General features: G+C 36.2%; 1 protein-coding gene across 2 annotated transcripts in view; it reads right to left on the reverse strand.

Annotated features, from left to right (window-relative positions):
- KIF2A (kinesin family member 2A) overlaps positions 1 to 14654 on the reverse strand; it is a 56317-nt gene that overhangs the window by 12187 nt on the left and 29476 nt on the right. For both annotated transcript variants that reach the window (XM_069880226.1, XM_069880225.1), the window contains exons 7-15: positions 14025 to 14120; positions 13194 to 13248; positions 10028 to 10190; positions 6713 to 6803; positions 6505 to 6568; positions 6049 to 6140; positions 5667 to 5809; positions 4727 to 4931; positions 418 to 528 (exon numbers count right to left, since the gene is read on the reverse strand). In XM_069880226.1, coding sequence (XP_069736327.1) covers positions 418 to 528; positions 4727 to 4931; positions 5667 to 5809; positions 6049 to 6140; positions 6505 to 6568; positions 6713 to 6803; positions 10028 to 10190; positions 13194 to 13248; positions 14025 to 14120 — 1020 coding nt within the window. The remainder of the gene's footprint in view (positions 1 to 417; positions 529 to 4726; positions 4932 to 5666; positions 5810 to 6048; positions 6141 to 6504; positions 6569 to 6712; positions 6804 to 10027; positions 10191 to 13193; positions 13249 to 14024; positions 14121 to 14654) is intronic.

Raw genomic sequence — 14654 nt, forward strand, 5'->3', positions numbered from 1 at the left:
AGCATATTCTGATGACTTTGGTATCAACTTTCAACTTTTCTTTGTCATTAAAGATCATACCCCACCACTGTACTTCCAGTCTACACCACCTTCTCCAAAAGTGTGAGTCAACAAATACTCATACAATTAAGACATTTTTTAAAAATAAACAAACAAAAAAACTTACCAAGTTATAAGTGTTTCTAGCCACATGCCTAGCCAGAAAACTAGAACAAGCCATAAGAAAAACCAATAACAAGTAAGAAGTGAGCAAGTTATCTAAAATATCTCTACTGAAAGTCTCACTCATCATATAGTGCAACTTAAGTCCAACACATTGTCAGTAGCAAGTGACCAATTTTAAACACAATAGGCTAAATTCCCAGTGTCTTTTTACTTTGTAGTTGTGAGAACAAGCAGTTAACCAAACCAACTTACCATGCAGGTACGGGAGTTTTCTCCTATGAATGAATCTCTTAGCACCTGAGTAAGTTTACTTGCTCTGAAGGGTGTATGAGGTTTATTTCGGCCTAAGGCTCTAATGCACTCCTGAAAGAGCAAACAGGTTTATGCATTTTTCTTTGACGTGGGTTGAATAAATATAATACAAATGCAGTTCAAAAGCAGAAAATACATGCCTCAGTTCTGTTGCTGTCTCCTAAAATATGATTAAAATTAACCGTTAAAGCTTAGACTCAAGAAGTATTAGGCCTTTACCTCAGAAGAGAGGTAGGAACTTAGAAACTAACCAGGAGACTAAAAACTTTCTGAATCCCATCAAAAAATTACCTCAATTTTATGCAACAACTAAAACAGCAACAGCAAAAAAAACCCACAACCAACAGCTGAATTACAGTGATCTACTTCCACCAGCAGAAGCAGCAAGGACAGGGACACATGTTAACTCTATCAACTAAAAGCAGTATATTTGATTCTAGCTTTATCACTGACTTTCTTTACAGCTCAAAAAAAAAACTTTCTGAAAGCTTCCACAGGTCACAAACCTGGAGGCTGGTCACAAGTGATGTCCCCCAGGGCTCAGTGCTGGGTCCAGCCCTGTTCAATGTCTTTATCAATGACCTGGATGAAGGCATCGAGGGCACCCTTAGCAAGTTTGCAGACGACACTAAGCTGGGTGGAAGTGTTGATCTGCTGGAGGGTAGGGAGGCTCTGCAAAGGGATCTGAACAGGCTGGACCACTGGGCAGAGTCCAATGGCATGAGGTTTAACAAGGCCAAATGCCGGGTCCTGCACTTGGGGCACAACAACCCTATGCAGGGCTACAGACTAGGAGAAGTTTGGCTGGAAAGCTGCCTGGAGGAGAAGGTCCTGGGGGTGTTGGTTGACCGCGACTGAACATGAGCCAGCAGTGTGGCCAGGTGGCCAAGAAGGCCAATGGCATCTTGGCTTGGATCAGAAACGGCATGACCAGCAGGTCCAGGGAGGTTATTCTCCCTCTGTACTCAGCACTGGTGAGACCACTCCTTGAATACTGTGTTCAGTTCTGGGCCCCTCCCCACAAGAAGGATGTTGAGGCTCTGGAACGAGTCCAGAGAAGAGCAACAAAGCTGGTGAAGGGGCTGGAGAACAAGTCTTACGAGGAGCAGCTGAGAGAGCTGGGGTTGTTTAGCCTGGAGAAGCAGAGGCTGAGGGGAGACCTCATTGCTCTCTACAACTACCTGAAAGGAGGTTGTAGAGAGGAGGGAGCTGGGCTTTTCTCCCAGGTGACAGGGGACAGGAAAAGGGGGAATGGCCACAAGCTGTGCCAGGGGAGGTTCAGACTGTGTATCAGAAAAGAATTTTTCACAGAAAGGCCCACTGGGCACTTGGCAGAGGCTGCCCAGGGAGGTGGTTGAGTCACCATCCCTGGAGGTGTTTAAGAGACAGGTAGATGAGGTGCTCGGGGACACAGTTTAGTGGCAGATAGGAATGGTTGGACGTTATGATCCAAGAGGTCTTTCCAACATGGTGTTTCTACGATTCTAGTAAGCATAGCTCTCTATCAATGTACTCAGTATTGGAAAACACTTGAAAACAAAGTCATTCCCTATTTTAAAATATTCTTCATGTGATAAAGCATGCGAAAAAGAGGTTCTCCTCTTTCATTCAGAAGGGTATGGGGCTAAACTAGTATTTGCAATAGGTTGGAGAACTCCAGGAAGAAATCCTGTACAGATGTAAATATTATGAAATTACTATGGAAGTTACAGCAGCAACTAAGTACAACAATGCAAACCAAGATCACAAAAATCTAAACATCAGAGCCCTAATATCAGCAAATAAATTAATTCATACAAAAAGAAAGTTTAAATTTAAATTTTCATGGTGCTGTTGTCATATTTTGATCATTAATTCCAGTTTCTGCCTTTGCCATAATACTATGTGTACAGGCATCTCTTCAGACGCATGGCTTAGTATGGATTTAACACATCTACACACACAACTTCAAACAACCATGCTTCAAATGCTTTTCAAATTAAGAGTTTTGCTTTTAGCAATACTAGCAGATGGAATGGCTTTTATGTTACATGAATAGTTCTATAGTAGTTCAGCTAATCCTCCAGCTGCAGCCACATCCTTGTGGCTTTTTTGAAATTTCCTAGAAACAGCTTTTTCCAAAAGCCAGGATGGATTATAATCCCATGGTTTCTAAGAAAGCACTGCAACTGTTAAACAGCATAAAACAGAAATAAAAATGGGCTCAGAATAAAACTGGCATAATACAGAACAGAACAAAATGAACGGCAAGTTGGCTTTAACTAAAGTGACTGTTTTAAAAACTGACCAGCTGAATTTTATAAAATGGACACAGTTCAGATGAATAGAAAGACTGAAGCTTGTTGAATGTGAATTTCACAAGCAAATGCTTTTTAAAAGGTAAGCAAAGCGGTGCATTCCTTGAATTTGTACATTAATAGTAAACTTACATAAAGACAAAAGCAGATTAGATAGGAAGAGGGGCAACAGATTTTCAACAAGTGTCATTACAAACTACAAACAGTAACAAATGCATATGTTGAATTATTGATATGGAAAGCAACAAGTTTAATTATGATATTTTAAATTTACCAGAATGATTTTTAGTTTGCTTCCTCCTGGAAAAATTAGAACTGGATTACCTCCTTATTGTTAAAAGGATTATAGGAGGACACTGCCAGCTTCTAAATTAATGGAATTTTTAAATACTTTTGCTCTTCATCACAGCTGAGAAAACCAGGTAACAAAGTGACTACACTGCCTCCATATAGAGACATTACAGAAATCATTTTCTGTACCAAGAATCTGAACAGGTTAAGGCATGACTGATATTCAAATGTAAACAGCAAATCTTGGGTTAGTACCAAGGACTACCAGTCTGAACATACCAGTTTAATTTGAAGGGTCTTGAATACAAATGTAAAAAGCTGTATAATGTTCTTGTACTGGTGCTTAGACCTCTGCAAGACCTCCACTTATTTTTATTTCACCTTCCTCATATAATTTAGATCACAACCACTAGTATGGCATCAGCAGAACCTCTCACTATAACTAAAAAGACAAAGTTGTACGAAAATGTACTAAGTATGTTTTATGGGTATTGCACTGAAGGCACCATCCCCTACAAAATCATCATTAAACAAGAGAAAAAATTGTCTAAAATCAAACCAGCCTTATTCAGTTACATCTGGAAACAAGTGGCAACATCAACACAATGTTGCTTGCATTATTTACTTTGATGCTAAAACATAACAGACCACAGTTTGGAACTGCTGCTTCCTATTTTCAATGTGCCATAGAATTCTGTAATGACGCATTACACATTACAATTCTGTGGTGTTTTCTGAGATCTACTTAGAGTGAGACACAAGTCTTCTCCCAGGTTTATATAGGGATAGAGAATAAGCACAATGATTTTTGGCTTCAGATTCTTTATGCAAAACCACAGTGCTGACACTGAGAGGAGTAAACCTAAGCAAAACTAACCAACAACAGAGAAGTTCAGAGACATTCAAACCTACTGTTTCCCCAGCTGTCACCAAAAACTTACTTTCCTCATTTAGACTGAACCTCTTCTGAACATTATAAAACAAACCAAAAAAAGGCATATGAAAATTTAAATATTTCTTAGCTCTCTTGATGTGTCCTGGATTAATGTATGAAAATCTGTAAAGTGACTGTATCAGCCAATTTGCTGTAAAGAAAAGTAGTCAAAAATGGATTCTAGCTTTTAAAGGTCATTTTAATCTGTTAATTCTGTTGCTGTTGTGTTGCTTTGGCAAATTAACTAACAGCAGTAAATAATCAGGTCTAAAGGTAACTTTAAAAAAAAATAATAAGTTCTGAGATAAATGAGAATATTTCCAGGTAGTATTTCAGACCGTGAGTACCAAAGTAAGCCATCCATCATCCAATTTTATACCTGATAAATATATATATATGTATAAAAATATATATAAATATATATATCAGAAAAGCCTTCAAAATTCAACTACTGGGGATTTCTTGTTAAGTGACAGGTTTGGTTTTTTCTTTCGTTTTTTTTAACTATGCGCGAGTTCATGGCACAATACTTCTGCAATGTTTCTACTTGGTAATTATCCAGTGATCCTTCAGGCATTTAGAGGAAAAATCAATACATTATTTTACCTGTCACACCAGTAGACAATGTAGACAAGCAAAGACTGCAAAACCACTCGTTTTAATAGTCATTGCTATTACATATAGAAGGCTTCCACCTACTCAAAGGCAATGGAAACATTTCAGTTACCTTGAGTGCTAAAAGGCTCTTGTTAATTTCCGCACCTTCCAGTCGTGTCTGCCTATCTGCACTGGAAGTATCTGCTCCTCTTTCATTGCCAGCCAAATCAATCAGAGAAAATTTACCATGCAATTTCCCTTTCCTTCTGAGAATAATCTGAAACACTGCATGGCTTCGAGATGAGTGTGCATTTGCAGATGTCTGGCCAGATGTTCTTTAAACAAAAGCAGAGAAGGGAAGGACATATGAACAGGTGAATGACCATACATGTTAAACACACTAACCTCAAAATGTTACATTTTTCAGGACTCAGTCCTGTATTTTCGTACACATGTTGAGAGCACATCTAAAATTCTTGTGGGGACAAGAAATACAACCTTAATTGGATGTACACAGTAGAAGAATACGTCTTTTTCCATGTCTTCAAAAGAAATGGATGATTAGTGACATTCTACCTCCCTTTTAAAAGTAACAATAATCAGTTCATCAAAGATTTCAGATTACCAGAGACCTTACACGTAAAATGCTCACGGCATTTTTATCTGATCAGGCAGCAGTCTATTCACAAGGCTAATATAAAAACAATGACGCTAGACTCTTAAAACCCCAAACCTGTTAACAATTTAACCTCTGTCACTTTGTATCAAGGCGTTCTATAGATGAAGAATCTGGCAGTATTCCAGATTATAAATTATTTGAATTTAAGTCAGTAAACTGATTACATAACACATGTAGTTCACATTCTGTAAGCAAATCAGTTCTTATTGCTCTCTAGGAGACAGAGAAACTCTAAATATCTTTAAAGGGTAGGCAGATTCCTTACTAGCAGCCAACATTATCAAAAAATCCACTCCATGTTAAGAAGACACTGCTATGAAGAGATCCCAAAAAAATCATGTTCTGATTCATTAACGTACAGTGAAAAACTGATAGAAACTGTGGGAGATACCTGCAGCTGTTTCCTATTTCAATAAGCTTAAGAACATCTTCAACACATTTGACTTCTCTTTCCTGTAATCCCACCACCTGGACTTGCTGTTTACCATCTTCTAACACTCTCAATTTTGTCTTCCTGTTCAACAAGTCAAAAACCTTAAGGACAGAGAGAGAAAACACAACAGTTATATATATAGATAAATAGACAGACAGACAGACAGATATAGATATAAATATGCAAAACATTCCATGAAAAAACATGACTGGAAAGGAAGTGTAAAGAATTATGAGAAATACAGCTTGCAGCACAAAAGGAAAAAAATTTTTTTACAAGTTCAAAATCTCACTTGTGAAAGAAAAATTCCACTTTCCTCAGAGACAGACCAGGTACTTACCTTACCACTGTAGATCTCAAAAAATGTTGCATATACTTGAAGTTCTAACTTCTTATAGTTTGGTTTCTTTAGCATCAAAAATACATCTCGAGCTGTGAATACATTTCCAAAATAAAGAGAAATCTCATTATGTATTTTCACTTAGTGAAGACTCATTAATGCATAAGTCTATTTTGCAGCATCTCTCATACTTAGCAAGTGTAACAGATAGGATCAGTCAACCAAGTCTAAAACTTCACAGTTTAAACTGCTACACTACATTGTAAGAATTTTTAAGTAATCTATATATACACTGACTTTACAGTGTAAACACTATACATCTAGGAACTACTTGTGACATTTCCAAAGCTCCACTGTAATGCAAAATACAAAGACCCTTATGTTTGTACAACAGGGAGCAGAAAATTTATTCCTCTTAACTATTTTGCAAAAAGCCAATACATCAATAAATCTCACCTGCAAGTGCATATATTCCATTAGAACAATCTTGGTTCTTTCCCGAAAAGTTACCACCCATAGTCTAAATTAAAAAATAAGAAAAGTTCAAAAATACACTAGAGAGATTACAGAACTGTAATTTATGTATTTGTTACTTATTAGAATTTATCTAGGTGTATCGTACATAAAATGAAGTGTATTGCTGGCATGTAGAAGAAATACTTACATGGGTTTTTCCACTGCCTGTTTGCCCATATGCAAAACAGGTGGCCATCCCCCTTTCAAATATGGTCTCCACTAATGGTCGAGCTGCAAATCTTAAATGCAAAAAAGAACAGTACTTAAGAAACTGAATTACTTTAAGATGTCACTACGACAAGGACACTATAAATTTTAAAGCTAGAGGTAACAAAACTGGTCCTGTATTTTGAGATACCAAAGCACACCTCCACGTTAATTCCTGAACTAAAGAGGCTACCAGCTCTATGGCACTAAAACATCCCAAATAATCAATTAAAAGCGACAAGGTCTGCCCCATTTATTTTACCCTCCTTTAAACCCTATATAAAACAATTTCCTTGTTTTAATAATAACACACCCCAGCAGGGCTTACTACCTGGAGTTTGGAGCTCCCTAAAGAAGATGGCATTAGAAGACACATAAGTAGGAAAGAGGCGCATACAAATATTTAGGTATTTCCAGTACTGAAATTCTGCTATGGTTTTGGGTTTGGTTTTTTTTTTCATTATCCCCAAATCAGCTTCCAACATCAAATTCAGAACACAGCACATCTTAATAGTTTGAGAACAAACACATACTCAGCAAAGCCTCAAGGAAACTTACACCCAAGCTCCTCAGAGTGGAAAAATCCCTGAAATACTCTTTGATGTGTCAAAAAACATCCAAAGTATTATTTTCCTATTTTAGATAATTAATTTTTACTGAAAAAAATATAGCTATTGCTCCTTCTTCAGCTGCTTAACACCACTGTTTCACTAAAAAACTCCAAAAGCAAGGGGTAATCTAATGACGAGTTACCAATGGAGGCAACAATCTCTCTGCAGAAGTCTCTCTTTCAAAACTTTTTTCAGGTGTTTACACTAAACCACCTTTAAATGATGGAAAGATGAACAATTGTTTACAGAAACGTGGAGATGTTATAACCCCCTTCCATTCTACTTTGGAAGAAATACAAGATGACTTACAAAAACAACCTGAGTAAGACTAAGCCAGTTAGCACCTAACAGTTAAGCAAAAATCTAAGTTTAACTGAGTCATGAATTTTCACCAAAAAAATACCAGGTGATCTTGATCAGCCTCAGCCTTTCTTTTTTGCTTCCAGTAAACATATACTTCCTTTGTCGTCAAGAGGATATTCCTATATTTTGGCATGTTCTCTTTATATATAAATGAAAAAATCTCAAAAAGCCTATTCACATCTAAGAAATACACTCCGTTATCTCTGTTTAATTGAGTTTGAAATTATTTATTCTGCTGAATTAGAGAAAAAGAGGACTTAAATGTTTTCATAAAGCTGCAAATGGCACCACATCGAAACAGTCCAACTTTACTTTTACTTTATTTGAAATCTTGGATCTTTCAGAAATGTAGACTGTTACTTCTTTAAAATTCAAAACGCATACCCATTCAAACTAGTGTGTGTTTTTTAATATTAACAAAAACTTGCAACTCAGTGTTGCAGCTCATGAATTCAAAAGTACTTAAAATACAATCTAAATAAAATAATAATAATAGAGTGGTACTTTTTGCCCTCAGATTGAAGAACATTTTTCAGTACAGAAATACATCGAGTAATTCAGCATGCTGGAGAAAAACAGAATAAACTTGCCTGGGAAAAAAACTATGTTTTTTTCCCCAGTGTGACCCTGAAGTTCTGGTGAAGGCATATGACGATACCTATCCTGTTCTTAGTTCTGTTATTAAAGGAGGCCTTGAAGCAGATTTCCCTTCAAGCAGTAATCATTATTGTGCCTGTACTGCTACACAGAGCTTTACTGTTTCCGTATGAATACAGCCATCTTTCAAGTTTTTCCTGTATTATGTAACTAATAGAAATAGTCTAGTGGAAACAGCATACAAAAATCTAACAGCATTGTATACCAAAAACACTCCTCACATTTAAACACTATGCTCACAAAGATAAGTAACAGGAAGGAGAGAGAATAAAAGAACTGGTTATTAAGCAGGAGGGCTATTGCAGGAGACACACATCACCAGCTAGATCCCTCTCCCCAGTTCTTCAGTATTGAGAAAAGAAAGATGCTACCACCAGAAAGCCCTTGGAGACAGAGATCTCCAGAGGCACAGCTGTTTAGAAGTCTTTCATCAGTGTAAACCAACAGATTATACACATTTTCCTTGCACCACCCTTCTCCCAATTATAGTAAGCATAAGACAGAAATTTTGATTTTCAAGGCCTTTTTATAATTCTTTTACTACAAATTTTCTGTTACGAAGCAACAGGATGTTAGCATCCAACATCAATTAGGATACAACGCTAATTTCCACTATCTATCTGCTGTATTGAAAGCAAGAATTAACATATTACTCCTCAAAGCTGCAGCAAAGACTTAACAAGCATAAGGAAAATCATCTTCATCAAATTCCTTTCTAACATCAATATTCCTTGCAAAAATCTTCTCAGCATTTAGACTCTGTACCCAGATTATGACTTGTTATGGTGTCTAACCTTGCCTGCTACAGTATGTACCCCATTTAGTGATTTCTACAAGATAAACAGCTACTCCTAAACAGGCTTTATAAAGTGCTGTACGCATTACTTTGTGCCAACTGTGGAAGTGAAGCAGAATCATAAAGGAGAAAAGGGAGCTCCAAATACCTTGGGCTGAAAATGGATGCGTGCTTTTGTTGCTGTTGTTTTATAAATCAGAAAGATTCAGCATTTTAAGCAAGATCCTTTCACTCCATGCAGCTCTGTATTCCATCAGCCACACTGCTTCCAATAGCCAAGCTAGCTCAGGTATCTTAGTGATACAGCAATGTAATTTCTCTCTTTCTTTGTACTCTTTCCCCACCCTTTCCTGATTTGTTTCCTTCTACTAATTATCTTGTATGCAAATGGCAAGCTCTTTGGAGCTGGGGCTGTCCTTTCCTTCCAAGTTTACCAAAGACCAAAAGCTGCAACTCACGTTCCTCAGGTGCTACACACACGGTAAATAATAAAACAAAAACCCTGAGGCTTGTGAAGCTGTTCGTGTATTCAGTAGCTGAAGAGGGAGGCAACACACGATAGAGCATGAAAACCAGCAGGGCTTGTAGGAGGACTGAGAGCAGGACGGAGGTCAATGGAGATGGAGATGATATTGCAAGTGAACTACACAGGATAAAGAGTTAAAACAAAAGGAAACAGGCAGAATAATGTAGGTAGCAATATATATATCTGCTAGGACAGAAAATAGGAGTGAAATCCATGACCAAGGTAATCCCACAGTTATTGACACAGAAGCTAAGAGAGAAAAAAGATAAAAGATTCACAAAAAGGAAAAGCATATACACATACCTGTAAACCATTTCATTAGGAGTCGTGTCATCAAAGGCATAATCAAAACGAAAAGTTTGGTTCTCTAGGTACCTTGTTAAATCCACCTTTTGTTTTGGTTCATGTACCATCACAACATCTTTACTAGGAATTGTTATTACATCGAGGTCTTTCATTAAATTTTCTATAAAATAAGTGAAATATATATATTTAACTAGCAACGCTTTTTTTTTTTTACATTTTTTCATTGTTTACACACATGTAACATCTCAGATAACACAGCTCCTCCAAGTAACAACACTGCAATAGATTTGGGCTTCTGATATTCAGATAGTAAACTGCTAAGTAGGGGATTTTATTTTGAAAGTCGTCATTCTATCCTACCAGTTGCTAAAAATTAAACTAAGGTTGTACAAAGTTGATTAGAAAAATTAAGATCATTAATTATAGCATAATGTTTGTAGCTTGTTATGTATTCTGTAATAAAACTTCCCATGAATTTGAGTTCTTTTTCCACAGAGCGTCTATGCTGTTTTACAGATTACTGACACACCCTTTCAGTTTTCATAAGTAAATTTTCTACTGGAAAAAATGGATGCTGAAATCCTATACTGCTTGAACAGTCTAACTTTAAGACACAAAGAAATTAATATCTTTATAACTATCTGCTTTATTCTAGAATTTTGCCTCTTTATTTTCCCTAAATCCTTAATGTTATATTCATATGTTCACAGCTTTTGAATAGAAAAAAATTGCTTTAATCCTACACAGACCTTTTCAGTCGTGTATTCCTCCTGGAATCTAAAGTATACATCTTTAATACAGAATTTCTCTAAAGTAAAATCCTTTCTAAAAATTATCCTTTAAGCTGAGAAGGCACAAATGCTAATAATCCTTCCTATCACTGGGTATGAACAAAAGCCATCTAGATGCAATTTCTATAGTGAGTTCCTAGGCTATAATTACTACACAGCATTACAATTTATTGCTAATTGTTATATGAGATATGAGTCAGCAAAACAGAGAACCAGTGATCCATAATATGCACAAAAATAAAGATCCTTTGTGTGTACAGTCCAGAGCACTAATGTGTCCTACTTGCAATTCTATGTAAAATTTCTTAAGGCATGCAGTTCAAGAATTTGATGTAGCTTTATACAATCAGATAGAAATCATTTCATCAGCTAACATCATGATCAAACAGTACAATGATTACCATTGCATGACATTACATACCAACAAAAATATGCATTCAAGTCACTATATAATTAATTTTTCAACTGGACTGCAATAAAATGAAATGCAACTTGTCTGCAATAGTCACAGAGAAGAAATAAGGAATAGTGGTGCAAAAACATATATGAAGGTCAACTCTTTGCAGCAAAACCTTTTTAGCTTAAGCAAAGCTTTTTTTTCTTAACCAATTGTTTGTAACAGACGTTACCAGCTCCCAGCTATCTGTTACAAGCTATATTCCTTGCTGATTATTTGATACAGTGTCTCTAAAACCCATCATACATTTCTCAATTATAAATATATGACACTGAAATAACATCTTAAAATGTCAATCTGAGCACATACTTCCTGCAAATTTAATCCACAAAATAACTGGTGCTGAGAACACTTAAACATCTTGGTGATAATTCTGAATTTGTGACAAACCAAATCTATTTTTACAGTTTCTCTCCAGAGAAAAATTATAATACACACTAGTATTTTTGATTCTTTCATACTGTTCAATGTTAAAACACAGCATGAAAAATGTTGTTTCTTATGAAGTGTGTGTCTTCAGAAGATTGTATCACGTGGGTACTAGATTATCTCTATGGTCCACCCCCTGAACAGATTATTCATAAAATTCAAAATAACTTTAGTGCCAACCTCATTTTTATTCAGGCACTGATCTTCCTACCAACACCTCTGAATTATTTTTTTAATAGCTCCAAATCACTAATACCTAAGATATGCAGCTTTTACAGAATCAAATCCTATCTCAGAATGCCAACTCATGCCCAATGACAACTTGCTCTCATTTAGTGTAATTTCACTTCATCCACCTTCAGCACAGGTAGGAGGTGCCATTTTCCCACAAAATGTACCAGCATTCTAAGTCACATTTTACCAAAGATAACCTCCGAAGCTGAAGCAGAAATTCAGTGGCTATCAAACTTGTCCATTGAATGCCCTTACTTAATTGGTTGTGCAAAAGTTTCAATGAACCCATTTTTGAGATTATGCACTCCTTTCAGATCAATAAAAGAAAAAAATATAGGGAGTAAAAAAAAAGTAAAAGTAAAAATGAAGAGAAAAATAGAGTAGGGAAAGCATCAATGTGGAGGGGGGAGAAAAAGACAAAAGCCAACTATACACCAGTATCAACATATGCTTTTTCTTTCCTATACAATTCTCCCATTTTCCTCTGCACATGCTCCAGTTAATCCTCAATGTGTACAAAAATAACTCCATCCCACGTTGTTTCAGAGTGATGCTCTTTGAATCCTTTAGGTAAATAAAATGTAACAGAAAGAAGGAAGGAAACTTCTTTCAAAGCAAATTACAGTTTACGTAAGGGCTGGATTTAGATACGGTACAATCCAGAAGCATTTGCATTCTTAAATTTCCCACTTCTACTTCCCACAAAGTAAAAAATTTCATGGGAAGATTGGGATTTAACTGGAATTGAAAACCTGAATGCTCTATTTTTTTTTTGTTTGCAGTAAGGACTCTGTTCTAATGAGCAGGCAATTAAAAAAAAAAAAAAGGTTGTAACACTAAACAGATATTTTAAAAGTCCAGAACCTAATAGTTTTTTAGTGGCATTTCATATGCCGTAGGGTATCTTGCTCAGTTCTGAACAGCAATACCAGCGGATACAAATCTCAAGTTTGCCTGTAATCCAACAGTCCAGCGAGGATGTGTCAGACATGTCTGGGCACCTAACATATCATAAGACACCAGTGTTTAAGCACCCGAATTGCTCGTTGATGTCTGATTCAAGATCACTTGAAAATACATTAAAAATTAAAAATACATGTATAAAAAATGTGTATGAAAGTTTTCACTGCATACCTCTCTGCTCAGGAGAACACCTTCAATCAGTGTTTCTAGATCTCTAACACAAATAATATCACTATCAGAAGCAGCTTTTCAGAAAAAAAAAAATCAGCAAAATCTTAGATGGCCATACCTTTTTTATTGAGTGGTCGTTTTCGTACACAAACACATATCCTGTGCTCGTCAATCTGGAAAGGAAACAATCTTCCAGTGAACTATATGCCAATACCAGTTAGAGGATACTTTACTTTAATTTGTTTCTATTTTTGAATTAATTAACCAATCATTTAAACAAAGGTGAATTTCCAAGACAGTGACTCATATGAACCTGTAAAAGCCCCTTGTGCCTGCAAAACAGCCAAGAACTGAAAAAGGAGAACCATACATTAACAAAACTCCCTGCAGACAGTGGTCTAAACCTGGAGAGTACCAGGTACATCCCAGAACACTGCAGGCAAATCCAGCTCCAACGGGGTAGATACACTGTAGACAGAATTTGTGAAAATCTCTGATTTCCACGAAGATCTGATGCTCATCACCATTTAAAGATTCTCCTCCACTATCTTCTCTGCAAATCAAAGGTCTTCATAATCTTCAAAGATCAAATAGCAATCTTTACACTCAACAGGGTTTTTCAGAGAAGCTTAATGATTTTGTGTGCCCTTCCCCTAGCACCACAGAAAAGTTTATAACACACAGGCTGAGTGACTACTTAATATATAGTGGTGTCATGTAATGTCTTTTGACTATAAAATATTTATCAATAATTTAATAACCCAGGAGTTTCAATATCTACTAATTTCAACATCAAATTACTGAAAAAACCCTCACATTATAAAGAATACTAATATATATTAAACTACTTATTGTTTATGCTTGCAGGCAGAAATATACATTAAAAAATTGAAAACAAAAGTAAAAATACAGAAGGATAAAAAAAATTACGACCTGCTGGGGTACTCACAGTATCTGCATTTGTTAGTGGTCTATAATCCAAACTTCCCCTGAAATCTCTTATCATACACATAATTTCATAATTTGGGTTTGTAGCATCAACATCCTATGAAAGCAAGCAACAGAGTTTTTAATATACTTTTTTTCTCTGAAATGGACTAATTTCAGCAACTTCTACATTTATTTATAAGAAAAACACACATTAACTGTCACCTTATTTTTTTCTCCAAAATGCCAGAAACGTCTCAAATACAGGTTTAATGCCTTTTTTCATTCTGAGATAGCTAATTTACTGATCATAAAGCAAAACAATTACATGCTTTCTATTTCATGGGTTTGGTCAACATGTAATACAAAATACCAATTAACTGAGCCTACTCAAGAAAGAGAAATTACTCCCACCTTTGCCAGAATCTTCACACTAAAGAAACAGCTCCAAACAATCGCATGACAACAGATAGCACATGTAGTAAATCCTTCTCAGTTTGAGAGAAGGTAGTCCAGTGGACAGATGGATATACTCCACCACACACACAGCACACACTGCAGAGGACAGTGCAGGCACCCCAGCTGCTCTAAACACAACCCTTATGGATCCAAGCTGGTTAAAAGAAACTGATCCTGCTACTGGCCCTATGTT

The sequence above is a fragment of the Phaenicophaeus curvirostris genome, chromosome Z (assembly GCF_032191515.1).
Source record: "Phaenicophaeus curvirostris isolate KB17595 chromosome Z, BPBGC_Pcur_1.0, whole genome shotgun sequence".
NCBI classification, from domain to species: domain Eukaryota; kingdom Metazoa; phylum Chordata; class Aves; order Cuculiformes; family Cuculidae; genus Phaenicophaeus; species Phaenicophaeus curvirostris.